This window comes from Miniopterus natalensis, chromosome 13 (assembly GCF_054644295.1).
Source record: "Miniopterus natalensis isolate mMinNat1 chromosome 13, mMinNat1.hap1, whole genome shotgun sequence".
NCBI classification, from domain to species: domain Eukaryota; kingdom Metazoa; phylum Chordata; class Mammalia; order Chiroptera; family Miniopteridae; genus Miniopterus; species Miniopterus natalensis.
Genome location: NC_142093.1, coordinates 14,446,543 through 14,472,620, shown reverse-complemented (window position 1 = coordinate 14,472,620; position 26,078 = coordinate 14,446,543). Strand labels below are relative to the sequence as shown.

Here is a 26,078-nt window from a genome sequence, read left to right as displayed (position 1 = left end):
TCAGCAGTGTCTGCCCAACTCACCCCTCTCAAAGGTTCTCTTCCATTCCTGGTACCAGGATGACGTGTGGTGTGCCACCACCTCTTTAGCTGGCCTCTTGCACGGAAATCTACTTTCTTAGTTTCACCATTCAGGAAAATGAAGGTGCCAGGCAAATGAGACCAAAGGAGAGAGGAGGGGGAGGGAGGTTACTGGTGACCCGGGCGGTACTTCTGTCTCATCCCTCCTGCTGGAATTATCAGCTATTCGAGAGGGACTCACTCTTCCTAGGTTCCCCTGGTCTCAAGAACAGCGGATCACGAGAACCGATGTACTGCACGCACACCGACTTAGTACAGTGCCTGACCTGTACTGGGCTCTCAACAAGTATTTGCTAAATATGAGATAATTAAATTACTAACAAATAGCTACTGAATAAAGAAACAAGCCAAAATTACTTAAAACCACAGAAAACTCCATTTCTGTTCTTTATTAAAAAGTTTAATTCAAACAATTTGGAATGTGAAAAGCATTTTCTTATATAAGCAGTCAGATTCCCCCAAAAGATTGGGATTCTTTAGTCAAGCAAAAAAATTGGCAGTTTACAAGCAGCTAAATGACAGGCTTGAAATTCAGGTCCTCCCCAGTTGCTGATACATGTAATTACAACTGTGACTTCAGAGATGAAGGAAGAAATAAAAATGCACCCCATTCTTTCATACCCTACGGAAGCTAAGGGTACTCTGTCCTAATCTTTTCTCCAACACCCCGCAAAAATAATCTTTTCCCACAAAGAAAGACGACTAAGAAAAATCTGTTTAAACAGATTTAAAGATTTATTCAAGGCAAGTCTGAAATAAACAAAATCCTAATTGGTGTTAGCCTGCAGTCACCTTCTAATCTCATGGCACCTCAAATTAATGGCTTGGGTGTCGGTGTAGGTAACACTTGGCCTGTACATTGAGGTAGTCACTGGAAAGAAATTCTGGGCACAATATTTTGTTTAGCAAGTGGGCATATATTCTATAAATTTAGTCATAAAATTTTAGAGCTGATAGTTTACAGATCCACTAATTCATTCCCCACCCTAACTTTACAGATGAAAAAGCTCAGGGAAGTTAAATTGCCTTGCCCATGGTTACAAAACTACTTACACAGTGGCAGTATCAGGATTGGAATCCAATTCTTGTCTTTCAGTCCAATGTTTTTTCCATCACAAACAGCGATTTCTTAAACAGGGTTAATCACACTCCATGAAGCTTGCTCTTAATCACAAACCATGGGCCAAGTATTTAATTTGAACTTCCTCTTTTTTGTGTCTAGCTTCAAGTAACTCCATGGCAAGATTTAGTAAGGCTACTGTCTAAAGGCCTATGCTGGCCAAGTTTCTTATTTTCATATCCAAAAGCTGGCCAGAGCTTGGCAAATGAGACTTGTTTATATAATAAAGCATGGACAAAAGTCACCCATGGCAGCTGGCATTACTGAATTTCAGCAAGTAGAGCCAAATCCTTCAGAACCCACAGGCAACTTCAAACAGTGTAGGTGGGCATGAAAGCACCTTTGGTGGGACAACTGCACAGGTGTTGCTTCTGAATGGGTGTTGAGGAAGTAGGCATTTAACCTCACACAGAACTGTGCTCAGCACCTGGACACTGAAAATCCCATAGGGATGGAGATGTGCATAGGGTGGCAGCACATACCTCTGAATCATCACTGAGTACATGACAGTTCTTCAGATTTCATGCATGACCCGAATTCACATTTAGATGAGGTCAATGGAGGAATAATCACCCTGTGATGGTAGACCAATAACAGGCATAGTACTAGTTGGAGAACATAAGACGAAGGACAAGAAACAGGTTGACTTATTACAGTTTACAGTTTCATTTTCTCCAGCAGTCAAGGTAGCGTGGCCTCTAATTCTTCAGTAGGTCAAATGAGTTAACAGGGTTGCAGATGTCAAGACAATGACCAACTCCTCACCAGACAAAAGGTATTTGGGACATGGCCATTTATTGTCACAGGGTAACTACAGTTCTGCTTGATAGAGATGGCTTCTTAGATGTTTGTAATTCCACAGTGAAGAAATAGGATTTAGAACTGTTGCTCGTATTTAAAAGAGGATGAATTGATTGAAGAAACTGTTGCAAATTCTACAGAAACAGAAATCTTCTCTAGATAGCTGGGTGATGGCTGGAAAAGTCATGAATCTCCAGCAGTCACTGGACTCCAGAAAAATTGAATCCATTCTTAAAATTCCTTTTTAAAACCCTAACCATAAAACTCATAATATAATGGAAAAAATCTCATAGGTAATTTGTGACTGCTACTTATAAGTAATGCTGGCCAAACTGGAAAGTCCTTAACATTTGCACTTGGAAAATAATTAAAAAATAATCTATATAATTCTCACACTTCATCATGTTAATAATTCACTGTGTTTGACAAAGCAAAACAAAGTAAGTTAGAAACTGCCTGTAAGCAGATCTGAAAATACTGTATTCTATAATATAAGGTCCATAATCTTTTGGTAAAATTATGTAATATAATCTCAAATTGATTATGCAACTTTGAAAAGATATCAAATCACATATTATACCATACATGGAATTCCATATTATTTTGGTAACATATTTGATATGTTTTGTTAATAAAAGAGGAAATTAAAAAGCCAACCAAAGAAAAAGTGACAAAGAAGATAAATTTCATCATTACATATCTGATTGTGTGTAAAACAGAAAACTGGGATTCCTTTATTGCACACCACCAAAGGACTTGGAACTCATTAACCAGAATAAAACACTTTGAGAACCATGGACTATTTACAAATGTATTGAAATTTTTAAATGACAAAAACTAGGTAGTAGAATATATTCTAAAATTTTTTCTGATAAAAATTTTTGCTTTTAGTTTGCAAAACATAATTCAGGAGGATCTCAAAGAAAAAAGTAGCAGTTAAGTTTGGAGAAGCTATGGAAAGAGACTTTTACTTTTAGGACAGACCTTCTCCTTTCCTAAAATGAGTATCATTACTCAAGAAGGTTTATAAATTTCACTGAAGAAAATATAATGTGCCAGATCCACTCCATCAAATGGTTTTCTTGTAAAGGTAATCCCGTATCACACTGTGGTCAACTACAAAGCCAAAGATAGCAAAATTCGAATTGAAAGAAATACACTTTCTAAAGGAAGCCTATTTAAAGCCTACAACATCTAGAAGGTTCTCACTATTCTAAATACATTTTACAAAAATATAGTTTCATTGGTTTCATATAATGTGAACTAGCCTACTATTCTCTAACATTTACAACAAATGATTGAACAGTCATTGCAAACTTGGATTACTAAATAAATTGGAAGTCAAGGAGTTAATATTCCTCATAAAATAAATTAAATCACAGTATGTCATGGTCTTGGTTGTCCAACTCTATTGTTAGTTCCATACCTACTTGGTATATTTGTAAAACCAGTCCTGAATCCTTGGGTTGCTCCAATTCTTGGAACTCCAAGTCCTTGATTAACCATGTTGCTATAAGGTATGTGTCCATGATTGAGACCCAAACCGTAAGGTCTTGTTTGTGTGTTTAGAAGAATAACCGGATTCATATTTTTTCCAGGGGTGTTAAACGAAAATTCTGGAGGTGGACTACTGGGTTTAGTTGGAGTTGATGTGACAGGGTTCGACTCATCAATGCCCTTTAAAGGAGGCATTGGGATTATGTGATGATCTGAAAAATTTAGGACATTAGCTGCAACAGGCCCAGATGGTAAGACAGGCCTCATCCAGTCATCCTTGAAAATTTGAACAGTCAGAGTAGACACTAGAGTGTACAGCCTGTTGGTCACATGAGCAAGAACCATTTGTTCATTTGCATCTCGTCGGATTCTTACATGCACTGATCCAGCCTAAAAGGGGCAAAATCATAAGAAAGAGACTGCTTAGAATTACACTACTGAAAAATCCCACTGGAAATGAACAGTTTACTTATGAGTTTGTTGTAACAATACTTGGTATTTTCTTTAATACAAGAGAAAGTTTAATGTCTTGATATTCCTTAAAGACTACTTAGTAGTGATTATCAAGGTAAAGAGCTAATGAAATAATGTGTGACTCTTTAAATAAAACATGATCTTTTAAAATATCCATATATATAAAGGAAGATAACTCCAGGTAGGTGAAGACAGGCATATTATAACATAAGGCAGAATATAAATGAAGTATATAAAAAATGCAATAGAAAGGCAGAAAAGAGAGATATTAATTCAAATTGAGGAAGACTTCAAGAAAATATGACATTTGATGATCTAGGGTTGATGGTTAAATGAAATTTCAAAAGGTGGAGACAGGCTTAGGAAATAGCAATTAAAATGCATGGCATGTTTAAGCAAGATTAAGCAATATCACTAATATATCAAGAAGTACAAATATTTCAGGAGGCAGAAAAAGAATAAAAGAGAGAAAACAAAGGAAGACAGGAGGAAAAAAGGAAACAAAGAGTGAACAGAAAGGAGGAGGGCAGACAATGGGGTGAAAAAGGAGCTAGAAGAGGCATCTAAATAGCATCATAATAAGTTTTAATAGTGACAATAAAACAGCAATAAAGTAATAAGAATTCAGAAAAATACAGGTATGGATGATTGCCAATTATGTAGGGAATGGCTGCAACTGTCCAGGTTAAAAATGAAGAGGTCTGAGACAGGACAAACACAGTGGGATCAGAGAGGGATGGATGGATTCATGATATTCCATGGGTTAGTGGAGGACTTGATACCCAACTGGATGTAATCGATGAAGAAGATGGGCTCATCAAAGACAATTCAAGGCTTCTAGCTTAGGTTACTAGGACAGAGAGCACCAGGCATTACAATGAGGGTTAGTGAAGAGATTAGCCAAAGAACATACATGCTTCTGTGTGGCCAGGGCTGTCAGTGTGTCAGTGGCTTGAGCATCCCCCCACCCCTCACCCACCTACTTGGGCTCCACCTGGACCTAATGCACCACTTACTCTCAGGAGAGGCACAGGTTTAATAAGGGAGAGGACGGCCACCACTCAAATGGGGGTTCTGAGTGCCCCAGCTCACTAAGCACTGGGACACACTACTACTGAGTCCTCCACTGACTCCTATTCACAAGAAATAGGCCCCAGGGCCTCTTGGCCTTGGCCTTGAGGCTGCCTAAGGACAGATACATGCAGCTCAGGATGATCTCAGACAAGAAGGGGTCTTTGGGTGTCCAGCCATTCCAGGTGGACTGTGTGGTGTAGATCAAATGAGGTGATGTGGGTACATCTGTTCAGGCCCACCTCAGGACTTGAGCTGGTACAGGGACCACCATCCCCCACCTCTTTTCAGAGAAAATTTATTTCTGGAGGCTGGGAAGCCCAAGATCAGAGTGGTTGAAGATCAGCATGGTTGGATGAGGTCTCTCTTGCAGTTAGTTCTCAGATTTCTAATTGTATCCTCATATGATGGAAAGCCTAAAAATTAATCTTAAGGAATAGTCATGAGTATATACAAAGATTACACCGATCAATCTCAGCCAGTTTACATGGTAATAATGAAAAACAACTAGTCCAACAGAGGAATGATTAAATAAATTATGGCATATAATGAAAAACTCTGTAAAACATTAAAAATTATGTTGGTATTCTTGGAAGACAGCAACAGTAGTGGCACTTTTTTGAAATGTCCTAAATATCCCCATAAAAACAGAGAAATTAAGACAGCAAATCCAAAAACCTATGTGCAACATCTACAAAACACTAGCTTACATGGTTCTACTAAGAAACCTCAAATACAAGGTATACACCTGCAAGGTATCCGTTTCTGTGGAGGAGGAAGCAGCTGGGCATCTGACTGACCTAAAAACTCCAAGCAGTAAATCGGTACTTAATGGGAATCTAGGACAGTGAATTTGAGAAAGGCAGCTAGGTCTGCAATAAGATATGAAGAGCTGGACTAGTCTGAACCCTAGAACTCTCAAAAGTAACCAAGCAAAACCCACATTAAGAAGAAGCTGGGAACAGAACCCCATTGAGCGGCACAGGAGAGACAAAGGATAAAGAAGGTTCAGACACAGATGGAAGAGGAGCGGAGCCAGGGGCAGAAACAACTCTCACTTCACAGGCTCACCAGATGGAGGAACTCCAGAGCCATGAATTCACACATTCTACCTAGGACACACCTTAGTTTTTAGTTCAGGAAAACTAATTTCAGATAAAAAGGAGCCATACAAAAGGACTGAATCCAAATCCCACACAAAGTTATTATAAAAAAAAAGAAATACAGAACAGATTAGAAGATCACCAGAAAGATTTACCTACAAAACTGATGAGAACTATACCTCACTTTATCAAATTGAGCCAAAAAACATGAAGCAAGAACAATATAAATCAAAACCAGAAAACCTCAGAAATGAGATGGTAATTAGATATAATATAATGAAAAAAAATCACTTCAGAAATGAAGGCTAAACTGGAAAGAGTACAAAAGCAAGTAAACATACAAGTATATGAGAAATGAAAGGTGAAAAGAAGGAAAGTTCCAAACCTCAAAAGGAAATGCAGACAAAACACACACACAAAAAGGCAAAAATCCAACATGATTATAATAGAAGTTCCCCAAGAAAAAAATCAAAGCAAGAGACCAGAATAAATATTAAGAATTACAATTAAAGAAAACTTTCCTGAATGTTTAAAAAATTTGTTTTTGAAATAACATTACTGAAAGGTATACTCATACCTGAAATAACTGACCCAGAATGACCAACACCAAGACATTCTAGTAAAATTACTAGACTTAAAAAAAATTTTGCGCATTCAGGCAAAATGATCAAGTCACATATAAAGGGAAAAAAAATCTAAAACCAGAGTATGAGTCATCAGGCTTTTATTATTACGGCAATGCTTTATGCCAGAGGTAAATGGAGTGTACATTTAAGAAACTCAAGGAAACAAAACATGTGCTCAGGATTTTATATCCAGCCAAAATGATTTCCAAGTAAAATGTCCATGACTTTTTCCAAGATTCAGGAATTTAGGGAATGTTGTTCCCCAGGGCCCTTCCTGAAGAATTTACTAGAGGATGAGTTTTAGACACCCAAAGTGACTAGAGGGGAATGCAGGGGAAGGTAGAGACAAGGCAGCCATTTTTCCACTGAAAGAGCATAAACCTGAAACTAAAAACTGCCATGTGGATGCTACCATTGAGCTGCAAGACCAGCTTTCAACTGCCTACCTCTGGAATTTGTGTTATGTTAGAAAAATCAAATCCTATTTGATGTTTTTTAGTTAGAAGAGTAATATTTAGTGATATGAAAACATGTTCATGGTATGTTAAATGAAAACAGCAAATTATCAAATAGCATGATCTCATTTTCTATGGAGAATAAATGTATAAATATAAATACAAAAATATCAAAAGCAATTTTCTCTACATGAGATGATTTTCGGTGATTTAATTTTTTTCTGGGTACTTTTCTTAACTTCCTCATCATTCCTGATGCAGAAATTTGAAAGCATGCCATAATAAAGTCTCTCTGGTAACAAGGTCCACATTGGATTAGAAAACATGGAATTTTATGTTGCAAGTTGTGTTATTATAACTCTTTAACATATTCACAAAATCTCCAAAATTAGAACTGCAATTAAAAAGAAAATAACTGCACCTTTTACTTTTGCAACATTTTCATACTTAGGAATGTGTGACTATGAATTTGTCTTCTCTGGACAGTTCAGTATTAAGATGATTTGGTTTGAAAGAAAAAAAACATCCCTCCATCAATCTCAACTAGGTTTCTGAATCCATCTACATTTTAGACTCTATTCAACAAAAACGGAAATTGAAGGCTCTATAAAATCTTTAAAGAAATATTTTTTTCAGTTTTGAAAATTATAAAGTATGCTATAAACTATAACTTAATATGTAGAAAACATACCAATGAGCCAAAACCTAGGGTCCAAAAATGCTCATTTCGTACTTCCAAAACTCCATCCAAGGTAGATACCTGATCGAACACACAGAAACAGGGTTGTTTGCACTTGACAAATCCAACATGGTTCAGTCACACTGTGGGCTTGCTCTTAGCCTAGAAATGACTCGGCCAAATCCTGCACGAGGGCACTCATTAGCTGAGAGAAGTCTAGACCATGCACTTAAGATACCATTACTGCATGTTCAGCAGAGCCAAGGTCTTATTTCCCCAGTTTCTTGTCTGCACCAATCCTTCTAGAGTCAGGTTTTTACACCCCCACCCCCACCCCCACCTTATTCAAGAGTGTGTGGTTTTTTTCTTTTTATCAATATGGCATATACTTATATCCAGCACTTATGCTATCAGTTTTTTTTCTTCTCTATCATCTCTTTCTCTGGATTCCCTTTTAACAAATGTCTGTACAATAGACAATGTTATTTGAATGTGGGCCAAAAGGAAATAGTGTGTGGCCCATTGGTGCAGTGGCAAAGGCTCTACCAGCTGAGACAAGTAGCCAGCTATATTGATAAAAGTGGCCTTTGTGATATTGACAACCAATAGTTTAAAATACTCTCTACATCCAAATAATTCGGTTATCTTGCTCCTTCATTAGTTAACAGGTAGAAATTTATAACAATACAAAATCTAAACCCACAAATCTAGATGTTAGATGGTGAAGCAAACAACAGATAAAAATGAGCTTTGACTTAATCAAACCCTTAGGTTTGAATACAGAATCATAAAAGTCACAGCACTTATATAGGTAGGAAGGTGGTCTTTGTACCATTACCTTCCACATTTATTTCAAGTGAATTTGGCTTCCAGACTGAGTAATTCTTCAGTCTTTCTACTTTTGCCACTATGTTATGTCTCCTAATGAGTTAAAAACACAAACTCCCCTAAAATTCTAGATAGGGTTGGGTTAAATAAAGTATTATTTGTACCTACTCTTTGTATTCTTAAATTATAAATTTAAATGATTTTATTATTCCCCCTTACCTCTCTGATAAGTTTGTCCAACTGACCAATAACATGGGGTGGTGTTGTCTGGGGAAAAAATAAAACATGCATCAGGGAGATAAAAATTTTTTGCAACAATGGTCCAGAAACTTCGTTTGACATATGCCCTATCATGATTTAGGAAAGAGAGGTTTCAAGTGGCCCCAGTAGTGGGGCAACATCAAAAATCAGCTCATGCTCACTTTTTATCTTACAAAGAAGCTGCTATCTTTAGAATCAAATAAGCCTTTAAAGAACCAACCAATCAACAAAAAATCTTTAAGAAAGTAACACTTTGTATAGAGCATAGCACTTTATAAATAATAATTATCATATTGTTATTACTGATCCTGGAGATGAAGATATTATTAGTTTAAGACAAGGCGTGAGGTACAGACAGAAAGAAAAACAGTGCTTACATACATACACACCCAGTCCTGAGAAACTCTCTCTTCATTCAGGTACTTGTCTATAGGTGTTCCCCTTGTTTTAATAAGTAATAATTTGTCTTTTTCCCCCCCTTCTTAATGAAGCAAGATTAGCACAACTTATTAGAACTTGACCCAAAAGACTGTCCTGTATTACGTTGAGTGTTATCTCAAAACCTTGTTAAAACTGTGATTTCTTTGATAATTTGTCATTTTTAATTTTAAGTTTGAAATTTAAAATTCTCACTGATTCAATCATAGGAAAAAAAGAAAATCATAACCAGATTATACAATGTATTTATACACATTTATCAGAGAAAAATAAATATCTAAAAACTTTTTTGAAGTAACATTGTTTTCAGTTGAAACATTATTAGAAGCAATTTTTTAAAACTTATGATTTAGTTTTATATTACAAATATAGGAAGATTTTTACCTATTTTATGGGCCAACGTAATTTCATCTAGTTCTTACAAATTTCATAGATTATTGTTTGGTTTCATTTCTCATAGGGCCCTCCAATAGCTAAGTTTCACAGTTTGGTAGAACACATACAGTTTTATGATCTGGTAGAAGAATGTGGTTAATATTAAGCATGCACAGTGAAAGAAGACCCTTACCTGGAGCAATACTTTCCCACTGTACACGCTCATGGGATACATAGTGCCAAACGTCATCAGAGCAATTGCTATGGCAGAGGCAGTATCTACAGCAAAGTAATTACTAAAAAGAAAAAACAGTTCTAAATCTTAAATACATGCCTCATTTGGCTTCCTACAATTCAGTCTACCGAACATTAATTACCTAAAGCAAAGAGACTATTTTATCACAAGTGGCACTACTGACAATGGGATCATCTCTAAGGGAAAAAAAGTTTTCTGAATAATTTCTCGTCAAAGTTTAGTGGGGGGGGAAACTTAATAACATGAGCATTTCCCTACTATCTGTTTTCAATCAATCTACTTGTCAACTAGGAAGACTTAATGTATGTTCACTTGTTGCAACAAATAAAACCTTCCAATAGTAATTTCTGTTACAGAGACACTAATGGATTTCATCAGTGATTCTATCAATTTTCCTGTAAACAATAACTTTCCAATAATTACTATTAAAATTTTTCAAAATTCCTCAGGAATTTTACAAGGTGAGTTCTACAAAAATCTGTTACCGCAACATTGTGACTGAGGTGCAACATCTCAACAATAGTTCAGACTGTTCTATTAAGACAGACCAAAAAGCCAATAGTTACAAGCACGCCTTTTAACTTTCCCCACATGCTGGGAATAGAAACGTGAGATAAGACATAGTTCCTGCCTTTGAAATAGCAGGAGATACACATGTGGAAAGCATAATAAAGCCCTCTGTGTGCAAAGGAGTAGTCCCTACAGAGAATCATGAACGTCAAGGAGTGAGTGTCATAGCTACTAGGGTAGAGACAATCCAGAAGGACTAAATATAAAAAGAGGAGACATTTGAACTGAGCCTGCAAAGAAAAGACGATGGAAGGAAGATATTGTAAACAGTGAAAGCAGCATGTGCAAAGCCCTGGCCGGGTAGTTCAGTTGGTTAGAACGTAGTCCCAATACGCCAAGGTTGTGGGTTGGATCTCTGGTCAGGCCAGATACAATAATCAACCAATGAATGCGTAAATATCTGGAAGAATAATGTTTCTCTCTCTCTCACACTCTTTTCCCCTCTCTCTAAAACCAGTAAAAAAACAATTCATATCCTTCAGTGAGGATTAAAAAAATCGCTTCACACCTACTTGCTCTTCTCTTCCCTCTCTCAGGAATAGCAAGCTATTGCTTATTTCTCTTTTAATGCCCTCTTTTTGTTCCACTCATCAGATGAAGACACTTGAGGACAAGACATGACCAAAGTTACATAGGTCATAAGCAAATGTGCTATAAGCTTAACCCCATCCATCCCATCGATGCCCTTAACAGTCAGGTCCCAGGAATGGAAACACACGACAGAAATAAAAAATACTTACTTAATTTCAATGAGCATATATGTAATACAAAGAGCAAATGCTCCAGCAAGATCAATCAAAACAAATGGATTCATTCGGGGAAGGAAGATACTGCTAAGTCCTGGAATAATTCCACACACGCTATGAGTAAAACAAAAAGAGTATTCATTAGCGGAACTCATGTGATACAGATGAAAACCTTATAAAAGATGACTTGTATTTTAGTATCATGTATCTTTTAAAGAAAGCAAAGAGGATTTGGGTACACAGCTCACTCATAAAGGTCTCTCTTGTATCATCAACTAAAAAGTAGGAAAAAGTAAAGGAAGGATGAGAATCTGATCTGTGAAATTCATGTATTAACCTCAGCAATGAATCGTGTAAGTTCCCATGACACACGCATTTCTTGTGTATTCCTTTAAAATCACGTATATCGTGAAACCCATAACACCTTACCTGCGACTAAGATCTGCAACATGCTCTTGAAGCCAACTCGTACTAGCAGCTTTAAGAAGAAAATACTTAAATTATCTATACAGCATAAATCACTAGCAAAAATTCTTGATTTCTTTAAAGTTCAAAATAAGTTTGGCAACAACCCACATAACATTACAAAAGGACATGTTACTCCTCAAATATAGAACTTCTGCCTCTTTTATACTTTGAAGATAATAAATCAAAAGTAGTTTCAAGAATTAGTGAAACATATATTAGTTTCAGGAATTAGTGAACTTACATATATCATTACTTTTAATTTGAAGTTTTCAAGGCTCTTTATACTGTTAAGTGGAGTTTCCTAACCAGTGTGCTGAGAATGGGTTATAGGTACACCAATTATTAATTCCTTCAGTGCTCAGAAAGGCCAGGTGGGGGCCTGGCTACAATCAAAGACATCTAATAGTGTCCCTGGACAAGTAAGTAGCCTGCTTCCAGGCTCAAGTGTCCTCTTACATTTATCCCAGTTGCCGGGAATATTCATTTTTTTATGTGCACTCTGATTAAAAAAAAAAATTGACAAGCCTTACACAAAAGCCAGTATAGTAGGACAGTTAAGAGTTGCCTTGGATGCCAGAATACCTGACTCAAATTCCATCTCAACCCTTAACTAGATGTGAGGCTTGGGGCAAGTGACTTAGTGTCTCAGTGCTTCAGTGTAAAATAGGGAGCCCGGCTAGGTGTAGCTCAGCAGTTGAGCATTGACCTAGGATCCAGGAGATCCGGGTTTGATTCTCTGGTCAGGGCACATGTCCGGGTTGAGGTCTCGATCCCCAGTCAGGGGCGTGCAGGAGGCAGCCGATCAATGACGACTCTCTCATCATTGATGTTTCTCTCTCTCTCCCTCCCTCTCCTTCCTCTCTCAAAAATCAAAAAAGATATATTTAATAAAAAATAAAATAAAATGGGGATAATAAAATCATTTACTGCCTATGGTTATAGGGAGAATTAAATAGGTTATTCTTTGCAAAGCATTTAGCACAATGCCTGGCAGATACTATTTCCCACTCAAGTTTCAGCTAATGGCATAAATCTTGATGTTTCTGAGAACTTTCATTTCCAACTAATGAAAATATAAACTAGAAACCTTTTGGAAATAAATTTGGCAATATATTTATCAAAGCCTTAAAAATATTGTATTTTTAATTCATTTATAATTTCTTCTTTGGGAATTTATCATAAAGAATCATAAATACATACAAGAAATTTAATACAAAGAAGCTGATTAGAGAATTATTTGTAAAAACACCCAAAAAAAACAAAACCACCCTGGGAATGTAAAAGAATAGACTAATGCTTAAAAATATTCATATGACAAAATATTATGAAAGCATTTTGTTCTTTCTTTTTAACAGGAGAAAACAAAAATTTAATACATATGCATGGGGAATTCACACAGACACGATAAATCCATGAAAATTCTAAACACAGAGAGGCAACACTGGGTATATGACATTTTTGGACAAAGAAGAAATGTGGTATTACATTTCAGAAGTGAGAATGGGCAATTTACAGACAGTTGAGAAAGAAGAGAACACAGGTGGTATGCAAATCCTTGCTAGGTGACTCAGAAACAATAGCTGGAAGCCCTCTTATTTACCATATTTAATTCAAATTAGGCTAAGATGACATCCTAAATTCTCCTACCTGAAGCAGGTTTCTCTAAATCTTTAGGGCAGAAAAGAGGGGAGGGCCAAAGGTTCTTTCTGAGTCTTTTGTTTCTTCATAAACAGCTTAAATCAATATCCCAAAAAGCAGTGAAGCATTTTTTTTCCAAAGTATTTAATGAGGCAATACTCCAGACACTATTAATTGGCAAAAAAAAGATATAAAATTGTAAATGCATACAATTTTAAGTATGCAAAAATATGTATGTAAATGTGCATAAAAAATAAAGGGTAAGCCCTAGTTGGTTTGGCTCAGTGGTTAAAGTGCCAGCCCACGGACTGAAGGGTCCCAGGTTCAGTTCCGGACAAGGGCACATACCTTGGTTGCAGGCTCAATCCCCAGCCCTGGCTGGGGTGCCTGGGAGGCAACCAATTGATATGTTTCTCTCACATCAATCTTTCTCTCTCCCTTCCACTCTCTCTGAAAAGCAACGGAAAAAATATCCTTGGTGAGTATTAAAAAAATAAAAATAAAAGGGTAAAATAGAAAGGTTAGCAGTTGTTATTTTAGTTCATGATATTATCAGTATTCTTTTTTATTTTTTTATTCTTTTTTATCTTTATTGATTTCAGAGAGAGGAAGGGAGAGAAAGATAGAAACATCAATGATGAGAAGAGTCATTGATCAGCTGCCTCCTGAACGCCCCTGACTGGGGATCAAGCCCGCAACCTGGGCATGTGCCCTGACCAGGAACTGAACCAAGATCTCCTGGATTCTAGGTCAGTGCCCAACCGCTGAGCCATGCCCGGCCGGGCTGTATTCTTTTTTTCTTGTATCTTTTTTATCTTTACAGAGATATTGTTTCCAAATCTCTGTATCTTTTTAAAATATCTGGAGTGAGCATTATACTATTTTAACAATTTGTAAAAATTTTTCAAAATAATTCTGGTCATCACAATATCATTATTTAATTTTCGAGTTCATGCAGTGAATTCTTAAACTCTCAGTCATACAAATATAAATCATACTTTGAGACACGAAGTTGTTTAAACTCGAATGGGCATTTCAGAAAGTTTTCTTCCCTTGGTTGTCCTGGTGTTTAAGTCAGTGAGACCTAAAAAGACCCTCGACCATCTCCGACTATCTGGGCTTCAAAATGGAGCTCTGTGCCCACAGCCCACTCTGTTTCTACTCTACTTCTTCATCAGTCACTGGTAAACCCTTTGTGGGTTATACTTCTGAAGTAAAAAAATCAGTCTGAATTTGTAAAGACTTGAAAATAAAAGAATATTTGAAAAGAAAAAAGTTTTGTTACTTTCAAATATATGCCTACCCACAATGCCAAAGACAAGTACCTGGAAACTTATTTAATTAACAGAATTCTATTCTTTTCAATGAGCACATCAACTATTCTAAGTATCCTGAAGCATCTAAAATGCTTGTAATAGACATTTTGTAGGTAAGTTATACATATTAAATTTCATTCATGTTATTTGGTAAATGTAATTTTTCATCACATCTAATTTAATATATGTCAGTCCTACCTGTTTATAAGTACTACAGCTTGAACTAATTAGATTTTGTTTTATAATTCTCTGCTTAAGGATGACTTGAAAACCTTTGGGGTAGTTCTCTCTTCTCTTCAGAATATATTTTCTCACTGATTTATAAGTTAACGAAACAAACAAAAGACTTGTTTTTATGAGAGTAATTAAATTTTTTATTAATGACAAACGTACCTTCAGAGACATAAGCAAAAGGTTTATTCCGAATAGAAAGCATTGTGAATAGGTTGAAAGAAAGAGCCACAAAAGTACCAACTAATAATCTTCCCCTAAAAAAGAACAAAAATAACATTCACCATTATTTTCTTCTTGGTAATATCAATATGTAATTTCAGCATGTAGAGAGACTAAGAGATGGGAAGGCAGAGTGGTCTGCTTCTATGGTTTGGTATTAGCAGAGCCAGGATCTAAACTTGGTTTCCAGCCCTATAACCCATGTCCTATCTACTGTTGCTCCATCTTACACACGGCAAAAAAAGACTCTTAGCATTAACACTGTCTTCTTACAGGTAATTGCTGTATAAATGCTAATGGCATGTGGTTTACAGTACACTGGACAGGTCAGACTGTCCTGAATTAAACTGACCAAATAGGTGAAGTCCATATAGCTGGCAACTATGCAGAAGGTAATAACAATTCCATCTTTTCTATAGGTGCTACTAAAAGATTTTGAGAATCAAATTTTAAATACAGAAGATCAGACGGGGCTGGTTCAGTGTGTTGACCTGGGCCTGGAAACAATGAGGGACCTAAATTCAGGGTAGAGAGGCCTTCCTCTGGAGCACATGGGATTGGGAACAGTTAAGAGTGAAGAGAAGGAGGCTTGGGATTTGGAAATTTTGTTTGTGAAATATCAATGAAATGTACATTGCCACACTCTGAACTCTAATATTGGCTAAAGTAATAGTTACTTAGTAATACAACAATTAAGTTTGGGAATTAAACTTAATAGTAAATTATATGTTATGTCAAAAACAAAATCTTACGTGTGTATCTCGGGCTGCTCCAAAAAGCGTTCTACACTAATAGAAAGAAATAATGTATTAAAATAAGTCCTATAAATTATAAAGTTAAAAAGCTTTATTAAACATATAGTTAACCCCATAAATTCACAAAATCTTTAATATGATAAACAATTGTTGCTTATTAGCAGTGATAGGGCAAGGAGACTTACAAATTATCCTCTATACATAATGTCAATCTATCTCTACCTAACCTGTTTCAATGGATTTGTAGTACTAAGCATTACAACATATCTCATTAAATCCCTTTCTTTCATTCACACCTACGTATAATTAAATGGAGTGGCCTCAAAGAAAGTAATAAAAGAGGGTGAAAAGAAGGGAGAAAAGTCTAAAATATAAAGAACTTGTACTATCAAAACTCCAGCACAGCTCATCTTAATTTGTATATCCTACAAACCAGAAGTGTCTCTTACTGGATTCTTTATGTTCCCAAAGGTGCCATAGGTGGAATTTAGATTGACAGTAATATCATATACAAATGTACCTTTCTTTTAATATAAAGAGAGCTCCCAACTGTGCCAAGACTGTGGAGGCAAATACAGCCAGGACTTCTAATCTTTCAAATCTGAAATCAGAAAGTTCATTATGTTAGAGGCAGAAGTAGAATAGTGGGGACTAGCTATAGTTATAAGAAATATTAATCATGCTCTGTTAACCATTACTGTTTTGTTCTGATTAGAGAAAGCACATTCTAACCTGGCTCAGAGTTGTACGCTCTGGGACATGGGAGTTAATCTTGGAAAAGTCCGTTATCCTTTTCTTAGAACTGCCTATCATCATGGAAAGATTAACAACCTTGTTCCTGAAATAATGGAGTCCAGAGGTGTCTGGCCTGCATTGCCTGTAACCTGTTAGCATTATACCTTGCTTACCACCCCATGCCTGTAATTCCTACTTTCCCATGTAATCGTTTCCTTCTACCCAACATAAGCAGTTGGCTTATGAGGGCAGTAGAGCAGATTTTCGAGGATGATCCATTGCTCTCCCATGCTGCCGGCATTACTGGAATAAACGATAATACACAATTCAACCCTGTCTCAGCTTAATTGGCTCAAGTAGTGACAGGCAGCCTGGACCCATTCATTGTCTGGTTTCAGTTAGATCAGCATAATTCTTTCAATTCACAAACCAGTACCTATATAACACATTTACTTTCATTTACTCATTTATTCAATATACATATCTGCTTACTATAAGCCAAACACTGTTAGAACAGACTACAGAGTTTCAAGAATGAATATCACAGAGTAAAAAGAGTGCCTATTTGTACAACATATATTACCAGGACTCACTTATGGTTCTTGTTTTTCTAGAAATAACCATTATCTAATTAACAGCTAACACTTAATTGACTCATCTTGTGTTAGATACTGGTCCAAGTGCTTAATGTATTACCTCATCTAAACCTCCCAACCCTTATGAGGGTTACTTTATCCACTTAAAAAAAAAAAGAGAAAAAAAGTTGAAACACAAAGAAAAAAGGTAACTGTTTAGAGTCAGATGACCAGCAAGTGGAAGAGTAAGGTTTTTAACTCAGGCACTCTGACTCCAGAGTTCATGATTTTAACCGCTTATTATACTTAACTGCAGTTAATTATGAGCATGTCTTATAATCCCTAAACTATCAACTAGAGGTCAGGGGCTTTTGTCTATTCATTTTGTTTTTTTCCAAAACACACAGTTTAATGGCATTCCATACTTGTGGTAAGTATAAATGTTTAAAATTTCTCAAAGAAATAATTATCTTCAGCCCAGCTGGCAGAGCTCAATGGTTGAATATCGACCTATGAACCAGGAGGTTCACGGTTCAATGCCTGGTCAGGGCACATGTCCAGGTTGTGGTCTCGACACCCAGTAGCGGGCATGCAGAAGGCAGCCAATCAATGACTCTCTCCCACTGATGTTTCTCTCTCTCTCCCCCTCTCCCTTCCTCTCTTTCAAATCAATACAAATATATTTTTAAAAAATGGGTAAAATACTTTAACAAACATTTCACACAAAAAGGTCAACTGAATGTCTAATAAACATATGAAAAAGTGAAGAAGAAAAAAGACAATACCAACCACTGGTGAGGATAGGAAGCAACTAGAACCCTCATATACTGCTAGTGGAAGTGTAAACTAGTAAAATCACTCTGGAAAACTGTTTGGTATTATCTTCTAATGATAAACTGAGTAATTTAACTCAAAGATATATATTCAACATAAAGAGAACACATGCAAACTAGAAGACATGTACAATAATGTGCATAAGGAGTTTTATTTATAATAGCTAAAGGCTTACCTACCAAGAGCGGAACTTAAGAACAAACTGAAGTGTATTCCTATAATGGAATACTAGAGCAATGAATAAGAATGAACTGCTATATGTTTTCTAGAACTACTATAGCCAGCTCTTTATTGCCTAGTACAATTATTACTTTAATAGCAGTATTAGCAGAAAATAATTTGAACTTACCCAAATGAATAGGCAGGGCTAGGTTTCCTCATCATTACCCAGTAACTTATTAAACATGTCATCAAACTAAGTAAAAAGAAAAATAAATTTATCATTAGATATACAGCTAGAAGAGAACATAACATGTAGGAAGAAATTAAGTTTTCAGAATCCCTAAGTTGCTGAAAGTTATCAGTATTTATACAGACCAAATTAATAACTTATTAAATAATTTATAATTTATTCACAATGAACATCCTAATAAGTGGCAGTTTTAATATGTGGAGAAATTGAAAGAGGTTGATACATCATCAAGTTAGTTAAACAGAACATCAACCCGTATTTTCTCTGCTCAGTAAGTTATCCACACTAAATGGTTTCCACAACTGAGCATGCAAAAAATGACACAGTAATAATGGTAATATATTTCATTTTAGGCATAAACAATAAATTTTAACTTTCATAAACTTTAATCTTTTATAAAAATTAAGCAAGATATTAATAACACCTTGACAACATTCTGGATAGGACAAAATGATGTTCATTTTCTAAGTATAGTGGAGATGGACTCTAAAACAACTTACTATGTGTGAATTTGAGGTAATTCAATTCCGATGGTTTTAGACCAATCAAGTCGATTTAATTAGGTGATTAAAGACACCCTTATGATGTACTCATATGGCATAGACCTTGAAGATATCAAGGTATTTTCCAACACTTAAATGGAAATATGAAAGGCCCCATGAAGCAGGGAGCCATAGGTTGTCTTCCTAGCTCACAATTACTTCTCAGTTATTCATGCCCCCTCATTTGTTTCTCCATATACAGTTACAGTGGGAACTGCTATGTTCTTATGTGACCCTGCTCCCTGGCCACAGCTAACTCACCCACAGGTAAGCACCTGAAGCACCTGAGCCAGGATATTATCTTTTCTGTTGCTGTGTAAATGAAATACTTTCTTCTAGTATATATGATAATTTATTGTTTGCATATATGCTCTACATTGACGATTTTACTTATTTCACAGATTACTTTCCTTTAAGCCAAGAAAGCTTCATAAAAACGGGACAAATTCTTTATTAGCTTCCAAATATTAGGAGATTTTTAAAAACTTACCTAAATAGATCAAAAATGGTCAGGTAAGTATACGCAGTTAAAGCTGCAAAACAGATTGGTTAAAATGTTACTGAATCCATTGTTAGGAAATATAGCAAATCACAAAAATTGTTCGTACCAGGGGTACTCATCCCCCCCCCCAAAAAAATGAGTCACTGATTAACCTCGTATGTTGGCAATTATTCAGTAAATTTGATTACTATATGTAGTCAAAGTTGGTTAGTACAAAAGCTTCCTTTAGGAACTTATTTCTCTCTTTTTTAAAAACAGTACGTTTTTATTGATTTTAGAGACAGAGGAAGAAAGACAGAGAGAAACATCCATGTACGGGGAACACTGACTGGCTGCCTCCCACATGTCCCCTTCTGGGAACTGAGGCAGCAGCCCGGGCACGTGTCCTGACTGGGAATCAAACTGCCATCTCCTAGTTCATGTATCAACGCTCAACCACTGAGCCAAGCCTGCCAGGGCAGAACCTTATTTCTCCATTGGAAAAATAAAGCAGTATGTGCTCAAAAGACCTGTGACCATATTTTTTGCCTTCTTATGTCATCTGAGAACTATTTTAAATATATTCATTGAATAGCAGGATGTAAATAATAGTACATAAAAATATAGGAAGTCAAGACAAAAAAATTACAGATTTCCCTTTTCAAAAAAATCCAACAAATCTCAAAAGTCTACTTATAAACTGCATAGACAGAAGTACTAATATATCACAGGAAAAAGGAATCATAGTTTTCCAAATAGATTTAAAGATTTAAAAAAAAAAATAGTTCATTCAAAAAGATAATGCCTAATAATTGAGCAAAACTTTATAGATTTCAAGGCACTTTTCAAATTGATTTTCTCATTTAAATCTTTTGAGTTATATTTCAGAATAATATATTCTAGGTAAAGAAAGCTGTACCTTTATTAAAAATTCTTTTTACTGTGATATATTAGCCCTGGCTGGGTAACTCAAGTGGTTAGAGCATCATTCCGATATGCCAAGGTTACAGGTTTAATCCCCCATCAGGAAACATATAAATGAACAACAAATTGATTTATCTACCTACCTACCTCTATCTCTCTCCCTTCCTCTCTCTAAAATCAATTAAAAAAATCAGAATAGTAAAAGTAAAACTAATAATTAACACAGTAAAAATAAGAATGGTGACGTACCTATACTGTTAGTGGAACTGCACCACATAAGCAGGAAGCCAGTACATGTTAAGTTTATTGCACCGAAGAGCAGTATCTTCCAGGACTGTGAAAAAGAAAATCATTCTTATTTGCACAGTGCTGATAAACTTTGCTGAATATGTTCAAGTTGCTATAATTCATACTTTCAATATTTAAAGGAATAATTATAACTTCCTTCAAAAAGTCGGTGTCACATTTTCTAAATTTATCAAAATTACCATCAACCAAGTTGTTATTATAATATATAAATGTAAAAGAATAATTCCAAAAAAAGAATTACTCAAGGGAAAAAATAAATTCTGACACATAAATTCAAATATCATTTTGTTTCCATAAAAAAATGTATAGAGAGACAATGAGAAAGCAAATGAGGCGAAAATGTAAGCAACTGGTGAATCTGAGTATAGGTATGTGCCCTTGGCCAGAATTGAACCCGAGACCCTTCAGTCTGTGGGCCAACGTTCTAGCCACTAAGCCAAACTGGCTAGGGCTATATCTTTTTATTTTAGGTCTCAAAGCACATTTTTTCTGCCTTACATTAAAAATGAGAAAACATGGCTTCAGATTACATCCATTTATTTCTTTTAAAAATTATTAACACAAGGCAGTCACAAAATAATTTTTAAGACTCTTTAAAGTTAGGAAAAAACCTGAAGCCTAGCCTCCTCCCAAGCAAAATAGCTGTATGCTGAAGTACTAAAGTTGTACATTAAAAAATTATTTATCCAAAATAAAAAATGAAAACAGGGTGGTAGGATTGAGAATGATTTCTATTTGCCTTAAAAATTACTGTTTTTTCAACACCATGTTTGTGCAATAATTAAAGTTAGGTTAAGGAATAAAAATAACTTACCCTTCGGTCAGATGCTACAAGTCCAAATTCCTGTAATAACTTGCCAAAAAAAGATCTTTGTGGTTTTCGAAAGAGATGAATTGTCCCCTTTAAAACAAACGAAAATATACAAATCAGTATATAAGTATCTATTCTTCATAGTTCCTGTGATGTCATGTAGAAATAACAACTAACATTTATTGAAAGCTCAATACATGCCAAACACTTATTCTAGACACTTTATACATATTTATCTATTTAATTCTCACAATAATCCTATGAGGTGGAAATAATTTTTAGTAACTTTTCCAAGGGCACAATGATAGTAAATGGCTGAGCAGAAATTCAAACCCAGTCATTTTAGCTCCATACCACACTTCATTTTTAAATGGGTAAGGCAAATTTGAACCAGAAGAGCAAAAAGTTTGTTAAAATGCTCTACTGGAAAGAAAATATTACAATTTACATAACCAAAGCTTTATGTATGAAAGGTCTGGTAACTGTTACTGCAGTAAAGTCTCTGAGGTTCTCTCTTAGGCATTCAAAGTACCTGACATCCATGGCTCCTGCTAGTATGTGGTATAAAGCTAGCAGAAAAAGGGCCTGGCAGTAGGGTTACCAATCAGAGAAGAGACTGAGTAGTGACTAGAGTGGGATTTGCTCTTCAAGATCAGAAAACCACATGAGAAAGCCTTAGAATAAAGGAGAGTTCAAGCATGTATGGAAAATTAGCTTATGACTATGGTAGTATCCAACATCAGTGGGAGAAAATATGAGTCAATCAATAAATGGTGTTTGGAAAAAGGTAAAACTGGATCCTTTCTATACTCCATACTCTAATTTTTTATTATTTTAAATTAAAATGCAAAATTATAGAGTACTTGAAGAAACTACAAATGTTTAATTTTATAAGCTTGGAGTTGGAGAAAACTTTTCTTAATAGAATATAAAACAAAGAGGCTAGGAAGGAAAAAAATTTGATCAATTTTACTATATACTTTCACATTGGGAAGACAACAGCCTAAAAATAAACAAAAACCCAGGAAAGATAAACTGTGAAAAAAATCAAAAGCAAAGTAACTGTCTCTAGGGGAAAAATTTCATAATTTTCAATGGTCATACATAATTCTATTGCTAAGTGTGATGTTTGCGTCTTAAGTTTAACAAAATACTTTCCTAGATGGTAAAGGTAACAGTCACCGTAATAGTCATACTCCATTTCTACATTACTAAAGTTGTCCAATTTCAAACACTGAAACTCCACAGAAAGCAGTGGAGCTGGGTATCAGATTAAGATTGTGAAAAACTTTCAGATCCAATTCAAGCAGAGGCATAATTTTCCTACAGTTAGCATCTAGGAACATCTCACTGTAGAAAGGTAAAGCTTATTTCTTCTAAGCATAGACATGCCACTGGTTACAGTAAGTTAAGATTCAGAGACAGAAAATAAGACTGAGCATTAGAAATCTGGCATAAGAAAAATAGCAGAATGTTAATCATTGTTGAGGAAGAGTAATGGCTACATGGGGACTCATTATATTTTCTCTACTTTTATGTATGTTTGAAATTTTCCATAAGAAAGTAATAAAGTAAAAAATGACTTTAAAATGTAAAAATAATGTATCAGAAAAGTGTTACTAATTTTGGTATCTAGATAAGGACCAGTGTACATGTGTAACCCTAAGGTGCTAAGAAATTTATTTGAAAAGAAACAATATACTATTTTCCTTTGTGATGGTAATAAATGCTAATGTTAATCAGTATACTTTGTTCTTAAAGAACTGGATTTGGGGCCCACTGGCCTGGCTCAGGGGTTGAGCATCGACCTATGATCTCTGACTTATAATCCAGGAGATCAAGGTTTGATTCTGGGTCAGGGCACATGCCGGGGTTGTGGGCTCTATCCCCAGCAGGAGGTGTGCAGAAGGCAGCCAATCAATGACTTACCATTGATGTTTCTATCTCTCTCTTTCCTTTTCCCTTCCTCTCTCTGAAATCAATAAAGATATATTTAAAAGAAAAAAAGAACGACGTGTGGGATAGTCTGGTCCCAAAGGTAATTCTGATTACTACCATTACCAATGGGTATCTTCTAACTTCAGCCCACCTACAATTATTTGTTACTTTTAAGTTTTAAGATAAGACAATAAGGAGTTTTTAAAAGGCAGGGGGCCATTTCTAATGCCAATCTGATATTAAAAATAAAACAAAAATCCTAACATTCATGACACTCTTTCCCAAATTTATTGGCTCTCCATTGCAATCAGCATAAACTCCAAATTTTACAATCTGGAAATCAAAGCTTTCAATGGTTTAGCCTCAGTTCCCTTTCAGTTTTCTCTCTTGCTCCAAAAGGGGAATCCTCAACTCCAACTAGACTGGTGTGCCTGTGTCTGATCATTATACCACTCTAGAGTGAAAGGGCAAGACTTGTCCAACCCAAGCTCTAATAGCCCTATAACATGTAGCAAGTTTCTTGACCTCGGTTTCCTGATCAAATGAGAGTAATGAATAGTGATTAAGAGTATGAGAGTAAGGCAGGAAGTACTCAATTGCATGTTTAACTTCCTACATGAATCCTTTCTAGATTATTCAAACCTCAGTGTGTTTCTTTATGCTTACTTTTTACTTAACCACGGGATAGCCTTCATCTCGTCATTTTGCATTGTAAGTTATTTTTTTAGTAACTTCACTATGACAAGGGTTATATTTCCTTTACATTTTCTAAGACAGCACTGTGCTTTGCATACATAGTATGTTCTTAAATAATACACGAGAGACCCATAAGATCTTTCTTCCCCAAAACTTTAAAAATAAAACTTAAATGCTCCTATTTCCCTACATTACTGTTTCAAGCATAAAAACTTAGTGTCATAGTTATTTCGTCAGTGTTTTTGAAAACTTCCTCTGGACAAGGCACTATAAAAGGCTCTGGGAAGAGGAGTGAATACATAGGTCCTGCTCTCAAAGGGCTTACAGTCTAGGAAGAAAGGCGAGTAAATACCCAATTTTAACATAGTCTGGTAAGGCCTATAGATGTCATGGGTACAAAATCCCAGGTTATCATGGAAGCATAAAGGAGGAACCTAACAGGATCTTGACACATGGCAGAAAGGCTCACGAAAGAGACTAAAGAACATGTAAGGGTTATACTGATAAGGATGGGGGCTAGGAAATGGAGAATGATTCTGCCAGATAGAACAGCATGTACAAATTAGGTGCAAAGGCCTAATTCTTAGAGAGATCTGCAAGCAGCTCACTGTAGCTGGATGTATGAATGAGTAGTAGAAAGGCTGTAAAGGTAAGAAACTTCACTGCAGGTGGCTTTGTAGGCCATGCTAAACAGAACTTATCTGAGGGCTATAGAAAAAAACCTTTAGAACTTTTAAGCAAGGGAGTGGCATACTTAACTTTGATAAATTTAACTTTGGCTGCACAGTGGTGAATGTTTTAAAGAGCGCAACTGGGAGCTATCTGGTTAGCCAAAAAAGGTAAACTTTACCCACTGTCTGTGTGTAAGAGGGATTACAGGTAATTTCCAAAAGATAGAGTACATGAACAACATTTTTTCGACCATATCCATTCAAGGAAAAATTTAATAGAGTGACAATGGCTTAGGCACAGAAATGCAGTCCTTTTCTCACATGTAGGCTACCCACAAGAGATGAATTTTTTTGATAAAATAATTTGTACTTCTTTTGACCCTAAAATCACAAACTGCGTATCTTTAGACAAAATTCAGAGAACTATGATTTCGACGAGAATAAAATGACGAGTCCCTCTAACAAAATTTAGATTTAACACCACATCCCCCAAGCCATAGGGATACTGGGATCTACAATCACAGGAAAGAGCTGCCTGCCATAAGATGCTCCACCAACACCTTGACTTTCTCCAGTCACTGGCCTTCTGAAAGTTGCTGCCAGATCAGACTATGTGGCACTCGATAAAGCCAAGTTGCAGAGTGGGGTGTGCGCCTCAACATGCTGCCCATAACCCTATTTACTTATGACGGCGTTAGCATCGCTGCTGTGAACACCACTATTACGGTCGTTGTTGATGTGCACTTGTTTTCAGATATTTTGCTGGTGCTGCAGACGCTGACGCCGGTAGACTTATTTCTACATGAAGGGAAACCTCGGCAGTGGGAAGCCGCCAGCTGTCAGGAGCTGACACCTTGGCCTGGAGCTGCCGGGGAACGCCGGGGGCCAAGGAACGAGGTGAGGGAGAGGGGGAATCAGAGCTCTGAGGGAAATCTTTCGGGCTCCAGCCGCTTCTCCCGCGGGGCCCGAGCACAACTCCGACGACCCCTCCTCTGGGCGGCTGAGGCGTGTCAGGGCCGCTTCAGGACGAGAGAAGGTAAGAGGGAATTATCTGCAGAAACCCTCTACCCCCCGGCCAACTCACCATGATAAGGAGCGGCACAGCTCCCGCCGGAAGACGCTCTGGGAGCTGGTCTTTTT

The 26,078-nt window shown here is 36.3% G+C and overlaps 1 protein-coding gene across 2 annotated transcripts; it reads right to left on the bottom strand.

Moving 5' to 3' along the window:
- Positions 1 to 454: 454 nt before the first annotated feature.
- On the bottom strand, positions 455 to 26,078 carry SLC30A6 (solute carrier family 30 member 6). 2 transcript variants are annotated; one of them, XM_016218996.2, is made up of 14 exons: positions 26,023 to 26,078; positions 21,637 to 21,723; positions 20,763 to 20,847; positions 19,599 to 19,641; positions 18,504 to 18,569; positions 16,531 to 16,611; positions 16,008 to 16,043; positions 15,196 to 15,290; positions 11,810 to 11,858; positions 11,375 to 11,494; positions 10,002 to 10,104; positions 8,954 to 9,001; positions 7,919 to 7,987; positions 455 to 3,888 (listed from the first exon to the last, which is right to left on the bottom strand). In XM_016218996.2, the coding sequence occupies exons 1-14, from the start codon at positions 26,023 to 26,025 to the stop codon at positions 3,388 to 3,390; spliced, it is 1,386 nt and encodes a 461-aa protein (XP_016074482.1). In that variant the 5' UTR covers positions 26,026 to 26,078; the 3' UTR covers positions 455 to 3,387. The 2 variants fall into 2 exon arrangements, with proteins under 2 accessions (XP_016074482.1, XP_087679575.1); XM_087823449.1 differs by lacking the exons at positions 11,810 to 11,858; positions 16,008 to 16,043; positions 16,531 to 16,611; ... (3 more) ...; positions 21,637 to 21,723; positions 26,023 to 26,078 and having other exon boundaries at positions 15,196 to 15,286.